The sequence below is a fragment of the Mauremys reevesii genome, linkage group 18, assembly GCF_016161935.1.
Source record: "Mauremys reevesii isolate NIE-2019 linkage group 18, ASM1616193v1, whole genome shotgun sequence".
Classification (NCBI taxonomy): domain Eukaryota; kingdom Metazoa; phylum Chordata; order Testudines; family Geoemydidae; genus Mauremys; species Mauremys reevesii.
The window spans coordinates 13,605,788-13,630,021 of record NC_052640.1 but is presented as its reverse complement, the minus strand read 5'-3'; the positions used below and the strand labels follow the sequence as shown (position 1 = coordinate 13,630,021).

General features: G+C 43.4%; 1 protein-coding gene across 11 annotated transcripts in view; it reads left to right on the top strand.

Moving 5' to 3' along the window:
- GALNT9 (polypeptide N-acetylgalactosaminyltransferase 9) overlaps nucleotides 1-24,234 on the top strand; it is a 699,106-nt gene that overhangs the window by 629,090 nt on the left and 45,782 nt on the right. For 9 of the 11 annotated variants that reach the window (XM_039505453.1, XM_039505456.1, XM_039505455.1 and 6 more), the window contains 3 exons: nucleotides 4,923-5,018; nucleotides 20,966-21,133; nucleotides 22,715-23,344. In XM_039505453.1, coding sequence (XP_039361387.1) covers nucleotides 4,923-5,018; nucleotides 20,966-21,133; nucleotides 22,715-22,861 — 411 coding nt within the window. In that variant the 3' untranslated portion in view covers nucleotides 22,862-23,344. Of the gene's footprint in view, nucleotides 1-4,922; nucleotides 5,019-20,965; nucleotides 21,134-21,274; nucleotides 21,354-22,714; nucleotides 23,345-24,234 lie in introns of those variants that run through there. The other 2 variants (XM_039505451.1, XM_039505452.1) reach the window with 2 other exon arrangements.

Below are 24,234 nucleotides of genomic sequence, written 5' to 3'. Positions count from 1 at the left end.
CTGGACTATCATAGCAGCTGGAGGCTGCCTTCCACTCATTTCTCACTAACAAGTCACCATGTCTTTTATTCCTGCATTCTTTATTACTTCATCACACAAGTGGGGGGACAATGCCACGGTAGCCCAGAAAGGCTGGGGGAAGAACGGAATCAACAGGTGGGGTTGTTACAGGAGCACCCCCTGTGAATAGCATACAGATCATAGTTTCTGCAGGATCTGACACAGAGCAGCTGTGCTCTCTGGTTCTATGATACAGTGGTTATCTAGTACACTTGCCTATATTCTAGGCAGGACTGATTCTATTTTTAGATACCAAAAAGGAGGGATTGACTCAGGGAGTCATTCCCAATTTTGGCTTTTGCGCCCCTGGCTAAGAGCAGCCAGGGGCACTTATGACAGCAGCAAATGGTACAACAGGACTGGTAGCCATAATCATCCTCACCAGTTCCAATTTATGGAAGGGTTTGGATGGTGCAGTATGACTGGTAACCATCTCTGCTGTCATGCAAAAGCAAAAGCATGCTTCTGTGTAGCGCTGCTGAATCGCCTCTGTGAGCGGCATCTAGTACACATACGGTGAGAGTCACAAAAGGCAAAACAAGCTCCATGATTGCCATGCTATGGCATCTGCCAGGGCAATCCAGGGGAAAAAGGCACGAAATGCTTGTCTGCCGTTGCTTTCCCAGAGGAAGGAGTGACTAACGACATTTACCCAGAACCACCCGCGACAATGATTTTTGCCCCATCAGGCACTGGGATCTCAACCCGGAAGTTCCAAGGGGCGGGGGAGGCTGCGGGAACTATGGGATAGCTAGGGAATAGCTACCCACAGTGCAACGCTCCAGAATCCGACGCTAGCCTCGGACCGCGGACGCACACCACCGAATTAATGTGTTTAGTGTGGCCGCGCGCACTCGATTTTATAAAATCTGTTTTACAAAACCGGTTTATGCAAATTCGGAATAGTCCTGTAGTGTAGACGTACCCTAAGTTAATTGGAGCAAGTGTGGGTGGCGTGGGCACTGGATCCTCTAAGAAAGGGATCTCTCTTTGGACCACATTAACATCTTGCGATGGAATACATTGACTTTGCCATTACGTTTTGAAAATCCTGCTGGCTGGAGGAAAACTGAGACCCTTGTGAGAGCATGAGTGGAGGCTACGGTTGGGTGTGTCTTATGCTCAACACATGAGACTCAAAGTAGATAAAAATGTCACTGTTAGTTTGCAATTAGCTTCTGCTTTTCCTCCTCTTCCCACTGTCACCCACAGACTAGTGCTGAATAAGATCTTGCAAAATCTAACCTAATTTTTATAGACAGTGTGACAAAGTTCCTCCTCTACCTTGGTGGGTCCCGCGCTTATTGGCAGATTTGCTCACCTCAGTGATCTTCCCCACAGTCTGGATCAGCTCCTCCTGTGTCTGATCAGGAGTTGGGAGGTTTGGGGGGAACCCGGGCCCGCCCTCTACTCTGGGTTCCAGCCCAGGGCCCTGTGGATCGCAGCTGTCTATAGTGCCTCCTGTAACAGCTGCATGACAGCTACAACTCCCTGGGCTACTTCCCCATGGCCTCCTCCCAACACCTTCTTTAGCCTCACCACAGGACCTTCCTCCTGGTGTCTGATAACGCTTGTGCTCCTTAGTCCTCCAGCAGCACACCCCCCCCCACTCTCAGCTCCTTGTGCCTCTTGCTCCCAGCTCCTCACACGCACACCACAAACTGAAGTGAGCTCCTTTTTAAACCCAGGTACCCTGATTAGCCTGCCTTGATTGGCTGCAGGGGATCTAATCTGCCTGTCTGCCTTAATTGGTTCTAGCAGGTTCCTGATTACTCTAGTGCAGCCTCTGCTCTGCTCACTTAGGGAACAGAAAACTACTCATCCAGTGACCAGTATATTTGCCCTCTACCAGACTCCTGTACCCCACTGGTCTGGGTCTGTCACAATGGATATATTTAAAGATCAGCCCAAACAAAACTCCTGGCTCTAGACACATCAGAACTTCAGAGAGGCTTTGATCCATGCGCATACTTTGTGGCTGACTTCTTTGATTTACAGTGGCCAATCCAAAAACCAAGATCCAAAACTCCTTGATAATTAGGAACGCTTGGATGTGCATCTGTGGCTCAGGATCACCTGTAGGGCTTTCGTTGTGGTTTGTTTTAATAAATATATAAATAGGTAATAGCACAGGGGTCGGCAACCTCTGGCACACGGCTCGCCAGGGTAAGCACCCTGGCGGGCCGGGCCAGTTTGTTTATCTGCCGCGTTGGCAGGTTCGGCCAATCGTGGCTCCCATTGGCCGCAGTTCACCGTCCCAGGCCAATGGGGGAGGCGGGAAGCAGCGGCCAGCACATCCCTCGACCTGTGGTGCTTCCCACCACCCCCATTGGCCTGGGACGGTGAACTGCAGCCAATGGGAGCCATGATCAGCCGAACCTGCCAATGCAGCAGATAAACAAACTGGCCCGGCCCACCAGGGTGCTTACCCTGGCGAGCCGTGTGCCAGAAGTTGCCGACCCCTGTAATAGCATAATCTCCTATTTAAAAAAAAGACTGATATGCCTTGAAATTATGCAAAGTTCTAAGAACTTCACTGTCATGCAATTTATAAAAAAAATCTGAAATTGCCTCCTGAAGGTAAATTCAAATCCTAAGGCAATGAGTTTTCATATGGTCATTCTTCTTTCCTGTGCCATTTGATTGAGCTCATATATAAATAGGTCATTCACTTTAGATATTGATGCAAAGTGCACGTTTTATTGGGTAATATCACTTTGCATCTTAATATAACAGTCCCTGGCACTAAATGAGAAAAGACATTTAGCAAATTCAACCTAAGCTGTTAGTAACCGTCAGGTCCAAGAAGGTTGTTAACTGAGAAGTGTATTGGCACTATCAAGTGATACCTATTACACCAGGTTTTCAGCAAGTCATTCACTATAACGAAGTCTGTTTCCCTTGAGTGATCAGATAGAAGGTCCTTGAGTTAAACAGGAAGCTTGCTGGTCAAGTAAGCTTGCTGGTAAGTAGTTATTAAAATGTATCGAGATAAAGAGTCAAAGCCAGATATTTAGCAGATATAAATTGGTATAGTTCCTCTGGAGTCTTGTGTCTGTGTTGAAATGTACTGGAAGTGACACTAAGGATGACTTGTAAAAGCAGCAAAGAATCCTGTGGCACCTTATAGACTAACAGACGTTTTGCAGCATGAGCTTTCGTGGGTGAACACCCACTTCTTCGGATGCAAGTGATGACTTGTTATTAAAAATCTTCCCTTCTGGTTATTTTCTTAGACAAAGAGAGGTCACTGTAATCTCTGGACTTTAGTGAGTTTAGGGAAGATAAATGTATTGAGTAGATGGACACAACAGTAAAAATATATTTCTTATTGACGCAATTCACAATCTTTAAGGCCCAGTCATAAAGCTGTCTTCATCTTCTTTAGCCTGTATAGTACCGTAGTCATAAAATAATCCTACTGAAGGTTAACTGTTGGTATATCTTAATTCCCTTACCAAATTGCTTGTTATGTTTCATGTTGTATATGTAGTAATCAGTATTTATTGAGTTTCTGATATTTTATGTGTGATGTTTTATTATACCTATGCAGTAATTACACAGTCATTTGTAGAACATATGGTTGCCTGAAAATTTGCTCACCCTCTGAACTAAACCTGACCTGTTGATGGTGACTCCTTTGTAAAATCAGAATAGGTGTTTGTCACATATTCATGTTCATCTGCACTCCCTGGTTCCAGGCAGTTCCAAAATATAAGAGAAACTGATTGTGTGATATTTCTAGCCTGACTAGGAAGGAAGAAACACCTGAAATCCCACCAGATTTTCACCATGGTTTTTCAAACTGATAAAGCCCATATAGTCTGGGAAAGTGTCTGAACTTCTGGTTTAGTTGATGACCTCCACCTAACCTTTGAATCTTTAGAAATTCTCCCAGTACTATTTATTATTGTTGTGTTGTCTCGTGACAATACACCAGACACAATACATTACTCCCATACTTTACTATATATGTTCCTACTTCAACTAAGGTTCATTATATATACTTTTGCTTTATATACACCCTGCAATAACATATCAAGTGCTCTACTATCAGAAACACCCCGGTGTAGTTAGTCGTGTTTTCAGCATAGAGAACTAAATTCTCCCCTTATTTACTCCAGTGTAAATCTACTGAAGTCAACATAATTAATCTAGATTTACACAAGCATAACTTGGAGCAAGATTTGGCCTGTGGCTCTTACAGTGTATTTTAGTGGTTTATGATCTTTGTGCAATTACTTGAAAATACAGATCTGGTCCAAGTTGATAGTTTGGCAAGATTGTAGCACGGAGGTAGGCAACCTATGGCACGTGTGCCGAAGGCGGCACACAAGCTGATTTTCAGTGGCACTCACACTGCCCAGGTCCTGGCCACTGGTCCAGGGGCTCTGCATTTTAATTTAATTTTAAATGAAGCTTCTTAAACATTTTTAAAAACTTATTTACTTTACATAGAACAATAGTTTAGTGTTATATTACAGACTTAGAGAAAGAGACCTTCTAGAAACATTAAAATGTATTACTGGCACACAAAACCTTAAATTAGAGTGAGTAAATGAAGACTCACTCGGCACACCACTTCTGAAAGGTTGCCGACCCCAGTTGTAGCACATTTTGATAATGCAGCTGGGTTTAGTCATATAGGAAATTCACTATCAAAGTCTCTGCAAGTGTCCTAGGAAAGGATTAATGGAGTGTCAGTGCTGGTGAATGAGAGTGTTTTCCTTCCGCAAAGAAATGTTGAACATCTTCACGTCGTGTTTGCTTTGATAATTGGAAAGCAACAAAGTTTCAATCAACTGGGCTTGTATTATGGATAGCGGTGCCTAAAGCAATTGGTTTTTCTGCTCTCGTTGTAGGTACGTAACAGCAAAGCTAGTGGCTACTGTTTAGACCAGGGAGCAGAAGATGATGACAAAGCGATCCTCTATCCCTGCCATGGAATGTCCTCCCAGGTAAATTAACTAAAATTCTTGTTACCATTAAGTGGTGGAAAGCCTTAGACCGAAACAAAGAAACTTTCAAAGGAAACAAAAAGTGATTTGATGGATATTGGCAAAATTTGGGCTTTTGGTCCCTACTAGTTTATCCTTTGAGTAACTGAGGATCTTTTTTCCGGGGCAGCATTGATCAAATGAAAGCTGAAAGAGCAAAGCCACGTCTATACACAGAACACGCATTGGGTTAATTAAAAGTGGTTTAAAAATGGACTTGGAGCAATTTCTTAGAGTAATTGGAGCAAATCCTTGCATCAGACAAGCTAAATTGATGTAAGCCAGTTTTAAATTTGTTTAAGAATGTCCATGCAGGGTTTTGAGGCCTTGTCCGCACATACATCACATGTTTAGTGAAACTGATATAAACCCTGGTGCGGACAGTCTTATTTTGGTTTGTGTATCTTATTTCAGGCTAGCTTAAACCTGCTTGTAATTGATTTAAACTACATCAAAATAAGCCTGGTTTAAACCATAATAAAATTTTCCACCCAGCTCTTTGCACCAGCTCAACTAAATCATTTTTTAAAACCTACCTTTAGTTAAACGGGTGCCGGTTTGTGTGTAGCAGGGGGAGCTTGTATGTATAAAGTAGTTGTTACCAAAAAGTTTCATTTGGATCTGAATCTTGCAAGTGCTTATGCGTGTGTTTAACTTTATGCGCATGATTAGTCCCGTTGAATAAGATCGCTCAGGGGCCTGATCCAACCCCCCCTGAAGTCACTGGGAAACTTTCAGTTGACTTCAGTGGACTTTGAATCAGGCCCCAAGTGGTTAAATTAAGCATGCACTTGCTTGCAGGATTGGGTCCTTGGTTTGATTAGCAATGAGTAGTAAATAAATGTCACACCCACACACAAAAATCCCAGTTGATTGTTAAAATCGGTTTTTTCCCCTGGAGAAGAAGACAATCAAACTGTGTGACACGTTTCATACATCAAGTAAAGCTAATGGAATGTATGGTTTTGCCGTTTTTATGAGCAGTCAAAACATTTCAGCTATTCCTATGCCAACAAGTTTCACAAAGAAACAAGCTTTAGTCAGAAAGCTCTTTTCATGGCTGAAAACTATTTTTCACTTTACAAAATTGTCATTCCTTCTCCTATGAAAGCTGGAGCCTGATTAAACAATACAGCCCTGGGAATTTTGCCTGCATTAACATTGCAGGATGAGTTCAAAAGCTTTTTGGGCATGCTTCCCACTTGGGTGGGTATAATTCAGCTATCCCCCTGATCACGTGTCAGGTCATCTGTGATACTCTAGTATTCTAGCAGGATCGCAACCCGGCGCTTTTTCCCTCCATTCCTATGCCAACTCGGTATCGCTCATTGGTGTGAATATGTCCTTCAAAAGGATCATGCAGGTAACTGTCCAAGCCAGTTAAATAGTTCAGTCAATTAATTGTGGCAGTGGTGGTTTGTTAATTATTTGCATTACAATAATGCCTAGAGGCCTCAGTCAGAACTTCATTGTGCTAGCTGTAAAATCGTATAGTGAGCTATATCCATGCCCAGGATAGTTTACAATGCAAATAGCCAAGGTAGACAAAGGAAGTAGTAGTATCCCCATGGGGAACTGAGGCGCAGACAGATTAAATGACTTTTCAGAGGTCGCACAGTGAGTCTGTGGCAGAGCTGGGAATTCAACCCAGATATCCTGAATCTCAGGTAAGTGACTTTACCACTAGATCATATTTTTGAATGGAATAATTTTAGGTTATGTCTTTTCATTAGAAGCTGGGTGAATAATTCACAAATGTTTGTAATGACGTGACCTTCTTTGACAAAAATATGTTTAAAACATTTTCCCCCATTCTTCTCCCAGATCCAGTGGCAACCCTAGCTGGTTTGGGTGGTATAAGTTTGCCATAGATATAAATCTCAGTGGTCATTGGGCATTTGGTGTATCATCAAAAACGGATCGTGTTGCAATTGCAAAGATCCATAGCATAACTATCTAGGGAGTGAGGAGACCCAGAGAGTCCTTTAAAAACATTTTTTTATTAGTCTAGCCTAGACTTTATACTATGCTGTACTTTACACTATTCCTGTAACATCACAGTTCAGGGCCACTGCACCTCTAGATCCCCTCAGTGGTTCAGCGAGGGCACGTGTTCCCAGGCTTCCAGCTGTCCAGCTGATGCCTCTCTTGGATGGAGACCCACATCTCTCTTTTCTGACCAGGGTATTTCCAAGGCTGCACAGTTCCTTGCCTTCACTGTATATTTCCCAGCAAAGAGAGTCTGCCTAAACAGACCTGCTTCCTTTCTCCTTAGAGACTAGAAACTGAGTGATTCCTACAGTTATAAGTTACCACAGAGTTTTCTAGGCAAGCCTACTTTATTCCTATGGGGAAAAGCACAACACAGAAAAAACATTAAAAACAATGAACGAAGCTACACGCATGCTAATAAGCTTACCAGAGTTCATCCCCACTCTCTCAGGGGTTCTGGCAACAGCAATCTTTCAACACTTTTCCCTAGGGCCTTCCTTGAGGTCACAAGTTCATCAGAGCTTCAGCTCAGAAAAAGCACACAATCTTATGAGGCCTCAGTAATCTTATGAGGCCTCCTTCCAGTCCTCTCCTAAGGTTTGGGGTCCTCCATAGACCAGGGGACATGTCCATTTGCTGGGTCAGAAAGAAGACCCCGAGTCAGCCTAAACTCAGGCTTTTTATCCAAAAATCTTTTCTTTGTCTGTTACTCTTTGGAGAATCCTGTTTGAACTAGTATAAGCATATCTCCCCAAGGCGTATCTTCCAAAAGTTAGTTTGGAGAGGGAGAATTTGCATTTCCCTCACCTCAAGATATTTCATAAGGAAATCCACTTCACACACATTGTTCCAGAAGGATCTTTGAACTGCCTCATACCTTCCAGAGATTGTATTAATTGTGTGTTCCTGCTAAAGAAGGTCTGTACAATCTCACAATAGTACATAAACATTTGAACATAAGAACGGCCATACTGGGTCAGACCAATGGTCCATCTAGCCTAGTATCCAGTCTTCTGACAGTGATTGGTGACAGATACTTCATAGGGAATGAACAGAACAGGACAATTATCGAGTGATACATCCCCTGTTACCTAGTCCCAGCTTCTGGCAGTTAGAGGCAGTTAGGGACACCCAGAGCATGGGTTGCATCCTGATCATCTTAGCTAATAGCCATTGATGAACCGATCCTCCATGAATGTATCTAATTCTTTTTTGAACCCAGATATACTTTTGGCCTTCACAGCATCCCCTGGCAACAAATCCCACAGGTTGACTGTGCGTTGTATGTAGGATTACTTCCTTCAGTTGTTTTAAACTGTTGCCTATTAATTTCGTTGGGTGACCCCTGGTCTTGTGTTAAGTGAAGGGGTAAATAACACTTCCCTATTCACTTTCTCCACAGCATTCATGATTTTGTAGACCTCTATCATATCCCCTTTTAGTCATCTATTTTACAAGCTGAACAGTTCCAGTCTTTTTACTCTGTCCTCATATGGAAGCTGTTCTATACCTCTAATCATTTTTGTTGCCCTTCTCTGTACTTTTTCTAATTCTGATTTATCTTTTTTGAGATGGGGCGACCATCATTGCATGTGGTATTCAAGGTGTGAGCGTACTATGGTTTTATATAGTGGCATTATGATATTTTCTGTCTTATTATCTATCCCTTTCCTAATGGTTCCTAACATTTTTAGCTTTTTTGACTGTCACTGCACATTGTCTTTGGAGATGTCTTTGGAGAACTATCCACAGTGACTCCAAGATCTCTTTCTTGAGTAATAACAGCTAATTTAGACCCTATCATTTCGTATGTGTAGTTGGGATTATGTTTTCCAACATGCATTACATTTATCAACATTAAATCTCATCTGCCGTTTTGTAACCCAGTCACCCAGTTTTGTGAGATCCCTTTATAACTCTTTGCAGTCAGTTTTGGACTTATCTTGAGTAATTTTGTATTGTCTGCAGACATTGCTACCTCAATGTTGACCTCTCTTTCCAGATCATTTATTAATATGTTGAACAGCACTGATCCCGGTACAATATTAGCCAAACAAAGAGAGAAGGGTATTAGGCACATGCTTTTCCAGTGTATAGGGGATATTTTCACAAATATGTTGACCTATAATAATTATATCACAAAATTTTCTCTAAATCCTAAATGAAAATCTCTGGCTACACCATAAGAATTTAATTGAACAAAATCCAGCCATTTTGTTCTCACTTAGTAATCAAAGAACTACATAATTTACTATGTGAATCTATGTTCTGAAGATGTCAAAGAAAATAGTAGAACCTTGTTAATTTGTTCTTATAACTCAGAGACCCTTTGCAAAATACTAACTTTAGCTAATTCAGGTTAGAGTGTACAACCCTTACACATGTTGGTTATCACTTGCTCACAGGAGTAGTCCTATTGACTTAATTGAGCTTTAGAGTAGATCAGTAAGGCCCTATTCAAGAAAGCACTTAAGCATGAGCTTAACTTTAAGCGGATGCTTATGTGCATTGCTGAATAGGGATGGAGTGAAGCGCGTGCTTAAAGTTGATGTAAGTGGTGTTTAAGCACATTTTAAATTAAGATTGTTATGAACATTATTTTTAATTTGTATGCTTCAGTGCTTTCCTAATCAAGGTTTATTTCCTGAATTGGGTCCAATGTATATAATTTTTTTCCTTACAAATGTTTTGAGGTTTTAAAAGGAAATCTCTTCATCCCATACTTGTATTGCTGTTACTTTACTTTTTTTAATGAACATAGTTATTATTTAAATCCAGGACTTTGGTTTTTTCTGTGATGTCATTTTAGTTTCTGTTGAAGCACCGTCTAAATCAGACCTCCATTAATGAACAGTCATTCATGCATAAATAAAGTCTGACCTTATCCCCAACTAAACAATTAACTGAAGTTCAGCCATACATATTATTGGCTTGGAATCTTAGCTTGTACATTACCATGGAAGCATAACAAGATTTTAAAAAATATAAATATTGCCTATTGTGGTTAATTGCAAGCCAGTGACAGGTCATTCCTTGTTACAGCAAAGTGGATAGATGCTCAATTCACACTGCCAAAGCATCCACCCTTGGTGGTCTCATTATGGGACACTTGACTGACACTTTAGAGTAAATTTAGATGGAGTAGCCTTTGGTTAAGATAACAAAATAGAATTTCTTAATTAGATGCAAATGAGATTTCCAGGAAGAGTCCGTTTCAGTGAGAGGCTGCCATGGCTCATACAAAGAGTTCAGTCTCTAGCACAATTTTATTTTACCCAGAAGGTCCCAGTTTAAAGTCCTCGTAGAAGGTCTCTTTTCAATCTCTAATACGCTGCCTAGTGCCGGTAGTGATGGAGATAGTGAGGTAAATGGTCCTGACTGTAATTTATTTTGCAGGTTCAGCCTCGAAGTGGGTCACCCTGACTCTCTCATTTGATACAATACACTTCACTCTCGAAAGAAACGGGGATGGGATGCATCAGTTGTGGTTTAGAAAGTTGCTAAGGTTGAACAACAGCCATGAAAAGCAGAGTAATCATTTCCCCAGCGTCTACTGACTGGCTATCAAGCTGCATAGGTCTTAAGCTTCAGTTAATGTCTAGCAGAGACCAGGTTCTCCCATGCCTTTCCAGCAGGCGCTTAGTTCATTTCATGTGGGACGTAACAAGTCCCCCTTGCCTTTCAGGATCACATGGCACTGCCCAGTAAATGATATGGATTCTCTTCTGAGGGTTGAGAATTCTTCCCACTGAATTAGCGCCTCCATCATGCAGCTATAGTGCTCAGTGTATGATGGACCAGACTCGTTCTTTCTCACGAGAACTGATGTCTCAAAAGAAGGTAATAAACTATGCTTCTCTCGGGTGTGAGCATGGGAGCCCCAGAATTCTTGATCTTGCAGAGACAGCCAACATGGCAAAGATCAATTAAGTCCTGAAAAGCCCTGGAGCCCAATAGCGAGGGAAAGTGAGCAAGAAGTTTGTTTGGAAGGGTTCTGAGGAAGCAGGGACCAGGCATTTATTAGCATCGGGGAGAAAGAGGTGCATGGATCTGAATATTTTTGAACCAAAATGGCATTGATATTTGGTTTCCACATAGCTGGTTGATGGACAGTACTGCCTGGAATGCTGCTGAGGGTGCCCTCCCAGATAGCTGCTGGCAGCTGGGCTGGCTTATCTGCTGAACAGCTGTTGTGATCCCGAGCACAAGGAGGAGCAGCTCCATAGTGGGAGAAGTATTGTCATCTCATAGACTAAGCACATGGGGTTAATCCTAGTTCTGACACCAGCTCTTACTTAATCAAACCACTTCATCTCTGTGTTTGATGTGTAAAATGGGGATCATATTTACTTACCTGCGTCATAGGAGTATTTTGTTTATTGATTAGTTAATAGGTGTCAATATGCCAGAATGCACACAAACTCCCTTGACCAGCTGGAAGCCTGGCAGCCCCCCAAATCTGCAGGCTCAGGAAGTGTCCCTACGAGCCCTTTCACTGCCCAGTCCTTAGCAAGAGCATCGTATGCTTCGTATGCAACTGGAGACTGAGGGAGACCTAAAGACTCCCCTACCCTACCCCTCATTCACACTTTTATAAAAGGATTCAGTTAACATTGGACTGTAACACTAACCCCTCCCCTAAATCCCTTAGGGCTGGAGGCAGGACAAGAATTGTTTCATAGCCCTGTCCAAAATTTGCTACTGATGGTTCTGTTCAGTACATCAGGCTGCGGATGTTTTCTGTCTAAAACCTCTTGCATTCAGATACTCAATACCTACTGCAGTTATATTTTGAGAGAAAGGTTGAAACTCTGTTGTTGTTAATATTACAGTAGCACTGGGGAATGGCGGGGTCAGAACTGTACAAACAATAGGAAGAGACAGTCACTGCTCCAAAAAGCTTGCAATCTGAATAGACAAGACAAAGGACAGGAGGGGAAACAGACGCGCAGAAAAGTGAAATGACTTGTCCTTCATGCCAGCAGAGCCCGGAACCAGTCCCAGTTCTCCTTACTCCCAGTCCAACACCTTCTCTACCATACCACACTACCTCCCTCTTCTGTTTGCACACCTCTTCTGGTAGCACCATGGCACCGCTCTTTCAAAGTACCTTTTTCCAGTGCCTGAGAATTATATTTAGGGGAAGTAAATCAGAAAAGTGGAGGAGTTAATCTACCGGATCATCCAATACTATTATCCATTTCCTTTTTTTTTTTTTTCCAGTTTAGTTACATTCTGTAAGAAATGCCAAGCTGTATGGAGAGGTGCCGTGTTATCTAAGTTGAGCATTTTGCAGATAAGCACGGATTGGAGTCACTCACATGCAGCCAAGTTAATTAATGATTACACAGCTGGAAAAGTTATATCAGCTCACCACAATTTACAAAATTAATTCAGTGTGAGGACTGCAGCTGCGCAAACCCTAGTCAAGGATATTCAAGTAGATAGTATGAAAGTTGTTGACAGCTAGCATTTTGCTAGGTTAAATCATTTTTAAAACCCCTCTGTAATCAGCATGGATAAATATAGTTGCCTGTCATATTTAGCTTTGAATTCCTTTCATTTTAAGTCTCATGTACTAGACATAAGATGTCTGTATTGTATTGGGTTAGGTTGTTTTCGTGCTCCTACTGCATGTGAGACTATATCCCGTCTAGACCTGGCACTTGTTTTCACCAGCTGGATTATCACCTCTGCTTTGTGCCTCTCAGTGCCATGAAGGCAGCTCAGTACTCATCCCATGATCGGTTAGATTTCGTGGCCCTGATTCTGCCAGGTACTTGAGCATGTGCTTAACTGTAAGTATGTGAGAAGTCCCATTGAAGCCAGTGAGGAATTGCATGCTTAAAATTAAGCACATGCTGAATCAGCAGCTATGATTGTATTATTCATTCTATCCTCCTTTTCCACTACCTGGCCTTTTGACTCTTTCTGTGTTGCATATCCTAGAACCATAGCCTTCACCATACAGCTAGCCAAAGACACCCCAACCATTCCACCTTTAACTCTTTAATCCTCACCGTTTACAAAACTTCTCTTGGTGTGTGTATTTTTTCACTAGCTAAGGTCTTATCTTCCTGCATAAGTTGCACCAGTTTAACTAAAAATAGATTTAACTCCTGTGCGGACACATTTGACAGCAGTCACCGCTGACTTACCACTAGCTTAGCTTGTCAAGGAATTGACTCAAGCTAAATCAATAAAAGCCAGGTTTAAAGCAAGTGAAGCGTGTGGACACAGCGTTTTGCACTGGTTTAACCAAATCTATTTAAAGACACACCTGTAGTTAAACTAGAGTGAGTTATTGCTGGACAAGAGATGACTGAAGAACATGCAAAATGTGGCATAGGGTTTAAGAGTGTAATAGTCCGAGGTTTGGGCCGTGCCCTCTCAGGGGCCGTCGGGAGCCAGGCCGCCTCACTACACGGTCCCAATCAGTCTCCGGGTTCTGAAGGTTTTGGGGTTCTGCCCCTCAAGCAGGGGCGGAACAGAAGGCACACGGTTAATGCAATGAGTCCCAGCCCTCAGTCAGGGCGGGACAGCAGACACTAGGTCTAGGCTCAGACCCTTTCCGCAGGCTGAGCACCCACAAAGTCAATAAGCCACGACCCTCATTCAGGGCGGGCCAGCGAACCAGTTCTAAGCTCCGGTCCTGGCAGCCGGAGCTGAGCAGTTACAAAGTCAGTAAGCCCCAAGCCCTAGCTCAGGGCGGGGCAGCACACAAGAATCCAGGGAGCTCAGATCCCACTGCAGGCTGAGCAGCAAGAAAGTTAACAAGCTAAGCCCAGGCCCTCAATCAGGGCGGGGCACCAAACACAGCAGTTCTAGGCTCAGCTCCTTACAGCAGGAGCTGAGCAACAATAATAGTTCAGGGCTCAGGTCCTTGTATCAGGAGCTGAGTAGCAATAACAGTTCAGGGCTCAGGTCCTTGCATCAGGAGCTGAGCAACAATAGTCAGTAAGCCCCAGGGTGGGGCAATAAACAATAGTCCAAGGCTCAGGTCCTTGTAGCAGGAGCTGAGCAACAATAGTCAGTAAGCCCCAGGGTGGGGCAATAAACTATAGTTCAAGGCTCAGGTCCTTGTAGCAGGAGCCGAGCAGTCACAACAATACCGGGGCTCAGGTCCTTGTGTTAGGCACTGAGCCACAGCAGGTAAGTGCAGGCTTCTCTGCCTGACCGCTGGTAGGAGGGGGAGTCTGCCACCCGTGAGTGGGGTGGCAGGGGGGACACAGGCCCACCCACTCCACTGTGTCCCAGCCCGGGGCCCTAACAGCGGCGTGGATCCACTGCAGTCAGTGGGGATCCTGGCCGCAACACACTGACATGGGCACGTCAGTGCCCTCAGCCGGACAGGGGTCAGCTACCCCCGGGCTACACTCCATCTCCCCCTCCATGGGTACCTGCTCCTCGCTGGGCTCTGCAGCGGGGTCCCACACCATGGGCTCCTCGTCGTGCTGAGGGCTCTCTAGGTCGGGCTGCTCCTCCGGACTCGGGTCACGGGAACGCTCGGGCAGCTCCTCGGGGTACCGGGCTCGGGGCAGGCTCGGCCAGTCCACCTCGGGGTACCTGGCTCGAGGGAGGCTTGGTCGGTCCACGTCCGGGTACCTTGCTCAAGGGAGGCTCGGTCCGTCCGCGTCAGGGTACCTGGCTCGAGGGAGGCTCAGTCCGTCTGCGTCAGGGTACCTGGCTCTGGGCAGGCTCGGTCCGGCAGGAGCCTGAACAGGATCGTCCGTCCTCTCCGGCCGCTGGGCTCCAACTGAGTGTTGAGGCCGGGCTTTTATACTTCCTGTCCCGCCCCTTGACTTCCGGGGGGCGGGAACAGGCGGCGGTGGCTCCGCCCACTGAGGTGGCTCCGCCCACTGAGGTGGCTGTTCTGGTTCCTCTCTCTCAGGGGCCGTCGGGAGCCAGGCCGCCTCACTACAAAGAGTTTTTAGGGAAGGAATAAGCATGACAGGAATCTTGAACTGCTAAGACGGGTCTGCAAGTTTGCCATCTTGCACCCCCATCTCTAATGCTCATCGGTTTGCATTGCTGTCTAATGAACCATTATTATAGAATCGCTTCTGAACGAGAAGATGAGGCAGTCAGTGGAAGATAGCTGTCTTGTAGGAGAATCATTTCCAGGCTCTCCTATTCCTGCCTAACTTGGGCTGGGAGCGCTGCATAGTGCAGAGTTTATATACAATCCTGCATCCACTATCTGCGAGTGGTGGCACAGTCTCAAAGGAATTCAGTGTCTATCTCGAATGCTGTGAGGTGGCCCTGATTATTATACAGTGTGTGAAAGAGGAAGGGGATTTAATAAGAGGAAAAATGGCAGCCAGGGACATAAAAATGTTGATGAACAACCTACAGCAACTCCCTTTCCTCCCCCCCGCCATGCATACACACTCTCCCACTGGTACAGAGATGAGTCGCTGCCAATGGGGAAATGAGAACTCTCTTGGCATATAGATCAAGCAGAAAGAGGAGAGCTCAACATTTGGATTCCTGCAGCACTGTAGCAACAGAAACAGAGGGGAAAGGAGTAGATGAAAGGCCTCGCTTAAACTGTTGCTTGAGGAAAGATATTTAACAATTTACTTGACAGTGCTCTGGTGTCCTGGAGTTGCATACTGGATGGTGTGGTCAGTTGTTCGGAACCGTGGATGGATGAAAGTGTGATTGCTTGTCTTCTTGACACCTGCATGTTGGTTTGGTTCTGAACAAATCTATATATTTATTCGTCATTTCTTTATGCTCACGGGTAGGCTGGAAGTTTCCGACTCCAAGGTGACTTTCTCTCTTGTTTACAGTACAGGTTTACAGATGAGGTAGCCTGCTTTAAAATTAACCCAGGAAGACAAAACAGCATTGGAAGTTTAAAAAAAAAAGTTTAATTTAAAAAACTGCCGAAGTCCGTCAGTGTGGTAATTCCCAAAGCAGTTAGCTGAGCATGTGGAGATCTTCACACTTTGTCTCTGTGGAATGAAAATTAGGTGGGGCAGACACTCTAAGCTTCCAACCTTGAATTAAAAACTAGCTTTTACTTATCAGAAAGTAAGAAGGGTGACACCTTCCAGAGATAGCACTGCTTGCTATTTTTAAACTGGAGATGGTTGCTTTGATAAATAACCTCTGGTGGTGTTCTCATTCCACTCTGGTTCCTGAATAGTGGAAAGAAAAAATCCTCTAATGTCACACGTACAACAGATAATCAGAGGATTTTATCTTGAGGTATTTAATAGAACACTTGGCTTCAGTTTCACTTATGGGTCACTTAGTTCTTCTCTGATAAAAAGGAAAAGCTCGGCTAAGGTTCAGCCTCATGCCAGTCTCAAAAACATATTTTTGTTTTCATTCTGGACTACGGAAGATGAACATGTAAAATGAGCAGGGATATACTCTGCATCGAGACGTCATTATACTTGTTTTTATAGAGAGAAATGAAAGGGTTAAATGCCATTGACTTTAGTTGAGTTACACCAGGGAAGAATTTGGCCCAACATGTTACAACCCGTGCCGCAGTGAGACTGTACAGATGCTCTTCTGGTTGGGCAGCAGGGGTCAAAGTGGAAGAATATCCCACAAAGGTTGAACCCTCGGAATAGAACTTGTAATTCAACAGGTGCAGTATATATCTTGCTGCTTCAGCTCAGCCTTCAGCTTTTCTCTAAATAAATTAACACAGCCTTATGAATGTGTGTTAGGTGATTAAAAAAAAAAGAAACATTCTATAAAATATTAGTATGAGGCCAGGCTCTGGAATTCACGAGGTTTGTGTTCAGTATGTGGTCTCATTCCCTGGGTAACCTCTGTGCCTAAGATCCCCAGTATACAATGGGGATAATAGTACTTCCTTTCCCCCACCTTTACTCTATCTTGTTTGTTTAGATTATAATCTCTTGATGGCAGGGACTGTTTCTTCATTATATGTATGTACAGTACCTAGCACAATCAGACCTGATCTCTGTTGGGGCCTCAAAGTGCCACCACAATACAAATGAAGAAGAGAAAAATGAATCCCACACAGTCAGGTAGGACAGTGTGGACTAATTTCATCCTTGGTATAGTTAAAGTGACCTCAGCGAATGATCACCAGGGTTGAAGTTAGCTCTCTAAACTCCACTCTGCATCCTCTCTGTCCTTGATAGAAAGTATAATGTTAGTCAGAGAAAGAACTAACATTTTCTATTGCATCCATTCAGATTCTACAGAGAGATTTCTCTGTCTGACTTACAATAGCTGACAAAATCCAATAAGACGCCAACAATTTGGCATCAAAGCTCCAGATCTTATTTATATTGTTAAGGAAGGCCACAGGGGAGTTGAAGCATTGTCTTTGCCCCTTTTTTCCGATCTACGGTATTAAGCCGCTTACTTTAATATGAAAGTACTTTAGCACTGATGACTAATTCTTGGGGTGTTTTAGGATCTGTTAGCCATATGCAAGTTTGGAGTAATTGGAGGGCTATTACATTTTATCAACCATCTGATTGTGGGCATCAGTTTTTAACTCTAATCCCTACAGGAGTGGATGCTAAGAACTGTGCTTCTTATTATTGTGTTAAGGTCTTGCATGGTGGACTGAAGTCTTCACGACCAATGTGACTCAAATGAAAATATGAATCCTTGATGACCAAACCCTTGACATGCCCTTTCCAACAGTGGCACAAATGGGACCATTTTCATCTACTGAGATAACGGAGAGCATTGATCTGTTCTCTGGCTGTAGCCTTCACTCCATCACGGTAGCAGGTGCTTCTGTAGACTGACTGTATCTTTCACCCTATATATATATATATAGGGTGAAAGATACAGTCAGTCTACAGAAGCACCTGCTACCGTGATGGAATATATATATATTTCCTATATGAAACCTAAGCAGAAATACCATTACTTAGCAGATTATCTGTATTTGATGGGTCTGCCCTATAAATATAACAACATCAGAACATGCTGGTTCTTGTGATGTTCAGCACACACAATTCTAGGCTGTAGGTATTCCAGAGGAAATGAAATATCTTATCACAGAAAAGCTGTTTATTTTAGGGCTTGCAGTGGCAAATTCTTGTCATTTAAACCACAGAGTGCTCTGACACACAGGGGAAATTGACCCTGGACTATAGATGATGTAGCTGATTATCAGCACTGGACTTAGTTGTCTAGCTAGGGCAAATTAACCGGTGAATATTTTGATTTAGAGTTGTGCGGGGGAGGGGCAGATACATAAAAACTACAATATTGCCAACCATATTGCTGCGTCTGCCGTTCACAGCCACAACTGCATCTCGTTCTCACTCTCTGCTCATCCTTCCCGGTGAGTTGGAAGTGTGAAATATGTAGAACGTTGAAAAACCCAACAGATTTTACCCTTGTACAGAAGGAAAAGAAGTTCACTTGTGTGAGCTGATAGACCATTCAGATGTCGAACTAGTTTGCCTGCTTTAAACACTTCCCCAAAAAGGCAAGAAAAGGTGTCTTATATACCTTGATTTACCATGTACAGACAGTGCACTGACTGATGTCATTTACTCATCCACAAGAGAAATCCTCATGAGGCTATTCTACTGCTTTCTCTGATGCAGTCTCCAGCCTAACTCCTTGCTCCACATGATTGCACTGAACAAAAGTGGCAGGTGGTAACATTGAACACATGCTCTGTCAAAGGACCTCTGGTTTAAAAGTGAGCAGACAAAGCTCTTTTGCCACTGGGAAGATATGATTATTCACAGTATGTGCTTGCTGAGGCTAATAAGAATGAGGAAATATCTTTAGAAAGCTAGGTTTTAATTAGAGCCTTTTGATTGGCCCTTAATGATATCATCACTTGCCCTGGTCGGTAATATCCAGTAAATGCCAAGGGTTCGCAACCTTCCTTCCATTCCTTTTTAAGTATTTTCAGTCTCATAACAGCAATAAGACCAGACAGGCAGTGAATTTCTGGGTGATAATTGCATTTCTCCAATGGCTGAAGATTTTGCTCTCTGCCTCATACTAAATGTGAGCCACCAGTTAGCAATATCCTTAGAGCTGAATTCTGCTCATGGTTAAATCGAGAGCCCAGGGACCAAAATTTGATCTCATTTACATGTAAATCGAGACAACAGTGGAGTTATCCCGGATTTAAACAAGCGATTGATCGGAATTTGACACAACAAAGTTATCCTAGAATTACATTGATGTAACTGAGAAGGGCAGAATATGCCCTTACTATTTAACTAAAAAATTCAAAACAGTTTATAGATGAGAAAGAGCATTTGATAGTGGTTAGGAAAGAGGGACTGGGAGTTAGGACTCCTGGGTTCCATTCCTGGCTCACCTTCGACTTGCTGTGTAATCTTGAACATGTTCCTGACCTCTGTGACTCGTGATCGTGAACATGTTACCTGACCAATCTATAAAAGGAGACTAAAAATACTTCCCCATTTCAAGTAAGGCAAATCACTTAACCTCTCTGTGGCTCAATTTATCCGGTTGTAAAATGGACAAAACATTTCTCCACCTGAGTGGGCAGGGGGGAAGGTTGTTATGAAATTTAAGATGTTTTAAAAGTGCTTTGGAGTCTTCTGATGAAAGGCCGTTTTATAACTATGTGGAAAGTACTATTAATTATTATCGTATTCAGTTTATGAAATGCAATGAGAACCTATTATCATCATGGATATGTTGGTACTGCGTGATGTACAAGCAACCCTTAGTCATGAGCAGCAATGGCCCTCCTCTTGATTTTTTAATATTTTCCCCCAACCAGGCCCTAATGTAATAAAATGAATCCTTGCTTCCACATACTGACAGCTCCAAAAGATCCATTTTTCACATCTCCCGCTGCACATTATTTATCCTGGACTGGGCCCTTTTATGGACAATTGCTTCAAACAAGTGAAATAGTCATTTTATACACACATACACACATATATATATATATATTGAAGAAAGGGTAAATTCTGAAGGTCATTACACTTCTACAGGAAATATTAACGAGTGTATCATGTGTTGTGTGTGTTAAGCCATTAGTGTTTGCATGCAGGCTGCTTAAACTTTTTTCTTTATTAAAAAAGTTCAAAAATAAGAGATGTCATTTACTAAACCCTTGAATTATAGTCAATAGCATTTACCACACCACTAAATTTCAGCCAAGTCTAGCTCATTGTTGTCCAGACTTGAAGCATACGTTAGCAGATCTGCTATTTCTTTCATGAATTGACTGTTTTCCTCCTCTCTTATTTTTGGATACCTGATGTACAAGTTGTGCTGATGGATTTTTTTCCATAATGTTTATTTACAAAAACTAATTAGAGTGGTTGCTATCAATAGGCTCTGACAGAGCTCTTAAGAACAAACTGCATGGCAAATTGCCATTGTGTCCTTGTTAAATCAATTCCCACCGAGTGGATTCGAGAGTGGTTATGATTTACATATTGATTACTTCATTTTCTTGATTGCCCTTTTGCAACGTTGTTTTTTTTTTCTTTTGGGAGGGTGGGGAGAAGGAGGAAGAACTATATGTCTTATGAGCAATGCCATGGTGGTAACATATGTTTTACTCTCTCTCTCTGCATAAAAAGTATGTGCTGGAATAGAGCACTCCAGCCACAAGGGACAACACAATGGAGCTACTGGGCCCTGTTCTCAGTTGCTCCATTCCTGTGCTTGGGGCAGAAATGGATGGTGGGGCCAGAGTGGCCTTAAGCCATCTGGGTGCTCCCTATATTCTAACCATCCCCTGGTGTAAGTTAGTCCAGCCTCAGCTCCCTCTGAAGTTGGCACACCTTAACTCAGGCCCTAGTTGTCCAAAGTAGGGCACCCAAAACAAGCAACCACAGTCGAAAATGTGGTGGGTGAGCATAATTCTCCAGCCGTTGGTACTGGAATTCTCTAGTGGTGCTGATATGGCTTAACCTGTATGTTGTCTTTCTCTTCCTTCTTTTCTCCAGCTTGTCCGCTATAGTTCTGAAGGGCTCCTGCAGTTAGGGCCTCTGGGCTCCACGGCCTTTCTGCCTGACTCCAAATGTCTCATTGATGATGGGAAAGGCAGGACCCCTACTCTGAAGAAATGTGAAGATGTCCTGAGACCAGCACAAAGACTCTGGGATTTTACACAGGTATGGAAGAGAGCTTTCAGAGATGTTTGTGGTCCTATGAATTAGACAGGAGCGTCTGCTCTAGGTAATGGGGAATCCATGCAGTTGTTTGCTGCTAATCAAAAACAAAGCACATTATTCGCACAGATTATATATCTGCAGGTTCCTCGGAAAGTTCAGGAAAAGGGAGAGAGCTCAGAGCTCACAATAGAAGACACCAGACCAGTGGAAAGATATTGAGGTTGCATCAACTCTTTTTTACACACACACACACACACACACACTTTTCTCTCAAGCTACAAATGAGACTTAACCCTTCCACTTACCCCTCCACTGAGGATACATTTACATTGCAGCCGGGGGTGGGAATGGCAGCTTGCGTTGAAGGACCCACACTTCCTATACTCCAGCTATCTCATTAAAATAGAAGTACATGCCCAGGTGGGTCAGGAAGGATTGTTCAGCCCATGCTCAAACCTGCATTACCCCATTTCTGTTTTGGCGAGCTAGCTAGCGTTCAGCTAGCGTTGGTACGTCTAACTGAGCCACAAATTGCACGCTTGGCTGCAACATAGATGTGCCCTTGGAGTCAAAGGCTTGTTTTAAAATTCTCCGTTTAAGAGAAAAACAATGGCATAGGGTGTTACCGTTTCAAATGCATACTGGCAAAGCGTAGAGTCCTTACTGTAAGAGAACTTCAGCCAAGAAAGCCAGCATCCCCTGGGCTATGTCATGCCATCAGCAGAGCTCCCCCTTGCGCTGGGCACTGTGCAAATGCAGAGACCAGAGACAGGCCCTGCCACAGACAGCTTACGGTCTCAAATAGACATGACAGACTCAAAGCGGGAGGGCGAAAAGAGGCAAAGGTGAAGTGGTTTGCCCACGGTCATGCAGCCAGTTTGCCGCAGAACTGGGAATAGAATCCAAGCATCCTGACTGTTACTCCAGTGCCAAATCCACTAGACCCCACTGCCTCCCCAGCTTTTATGACCTCTTTGTTTTGTGCTGACGGATTGACAGGGAGAAAAAAATCATTTTGCGTAAGATTCTCAAAGTTACAATGTCCCTGTGAAGACATCAGAGCTCAGTTAAGGATGTCTTCAGCTTCTCTGAACTGATCTACAAATGGAACATGTGGCCAACTGTCAGAGAGGCTTTTGAAACAGCAAGGGATAGACTTTTGTGACTCCTGCACTGTCTCCAACTGGTTACAGCTGCCATATGCACCTATGCCATCACCCCAGGTCTGTGTATGGACCCAAACCTACTCCCGGAGACTTCAGGCAGAGCAGGATTTGCCTTGTATGAATCCACTTACTAGGCCCTAAACTTTTCCCAGTAGAAAGTGATCATGCTGCATATTTACAGACAGTCCCGTCCCACCTTTCTTAGCAGAGATTCATCCCAAGAAGCCTTAGCACAGCTAAGTTGTTCTGCTTTAGAAATCTCGGTTCTAGCACAACTCTGTCAGCAACCAACCGCAAATGCAGGCTCATTCCTCACTCAAATACCTGAATACTGGAAAGACTGTAACGCAAAATTCAGCCATTGGGTAGCGTGGGACAAATCCTCAGTGCTAATGTTTTTCTTTCTTCAATTCAGAATGGTCCAATCATCAGCAGAAACACTGGACGGTGTCTAGAAGTGGAAATGTCAAAGGATGCCAATTTTGGGCTCAGACTTGTGGTACAAAGGTGCTCGGGGCAAAAATGGATGATTAGAAACTGGATAAAACATGGTCGACATTGACTACTGGGGCTGAGAAGCCATCGTCCATTGCTCGGTGTGCGATCCCCTTCAAGGCATTTGTGTTAAAGTAGACTGCTATGAAAAGGAGTTGACTACCCAGGGCCATGGACTATTAGGCACTGGTTAACAAACAGGCAAATAAGCATCCTGCCTGACTCTCCCTCAGATGAGTGGATGCCCTGGAAATCTTGGGATGGTCAAACCGAACAGAGAAGTGGGCTCATTCCCACTCTTCCAGAGTAATTAAAAGACAGCTGTGTCTGTGATGAGTTCAAAGGGGAGTTTCCTCTACTGCCTCATTAAAAATAATCCTCTGATGGAGAGCTTTTTAGCTTTAAGTTATTGACTGGTGCACAACTCCTATGATGAATAATCATGTGCCTTTTCTACTGTACTTCCTATACAAGTGGACTTGGAAATCCCATCTTTTCAGCATGTCTGATTCATTGTACTAAACAGCTAAAAACTGTGAATAAATAACACTGCAAAATATGCTATATTGTAAATGTCAAGGGTGGTTGCCTGAGCGTCGGTATTTATAGGAAGAGCCAGTTCTACACATGTTTACAAGTGGTTTTGCACCCTCAGCCTGCTCGAAAGCAGCATCCTGGGGGTCCTCATGTAAATTCTGAATAGTTAAAACATCAACACGGTCCATTTTATTGTCACCTCTAGGTCTTGCCAGTAGAAAAGAAACACAATACAGCACTTCCTTATGTAACTCCTTAGGGACAATGCATGTACTATAGTTTGGATGTATAGAACAGCCATCGAGAGCCTACCCTCTGACTGCAGTTACAATGTAAGGCATAACACTGCACCCACGAGGCTCTGCATTGAAACCGGGGGGAGCTGCTGGATACTCATCGCTTGAGAAAATTAGGTGACTTATTTAGGTGACTAATCCGCACTTCGGAGCTTGACGTTAGGCTCTTATTTTTAAAGATCTTGCACCCCTGCTACACATCCCATAGGCCTGCAGAATGTCAGTGATCACAAGGGCACGTTTCTTGCCATAACCATGTCACTTTATCACTTGAGAAAAGAGACAAGAATAAACCCTAAAGTTGTCCAAGATTAGAACAAGAAAGAACCAGAAAACATAAAAACTAACATTTCTATTAATGTGCCATTGATACGTTTTACTCTTGTTGACCTATATAATCCTTAGCAGTGATGGCATCTTTGTAGGCCTGCACTTCACTGCATGACCCATCAGGGTCCGTGTGCAAAGGGCTAGAACAAGGACGGGATATTATCCAACGGTCATTGAAGTCAATGGAAAGACTCCTATTGGCTTCAGTGAGCTTTAGATCAGGCCCGTGGTGCATAGCTTTTTGCAGCACAGGAGTCAGTCACAGTGTAAAGTGGTA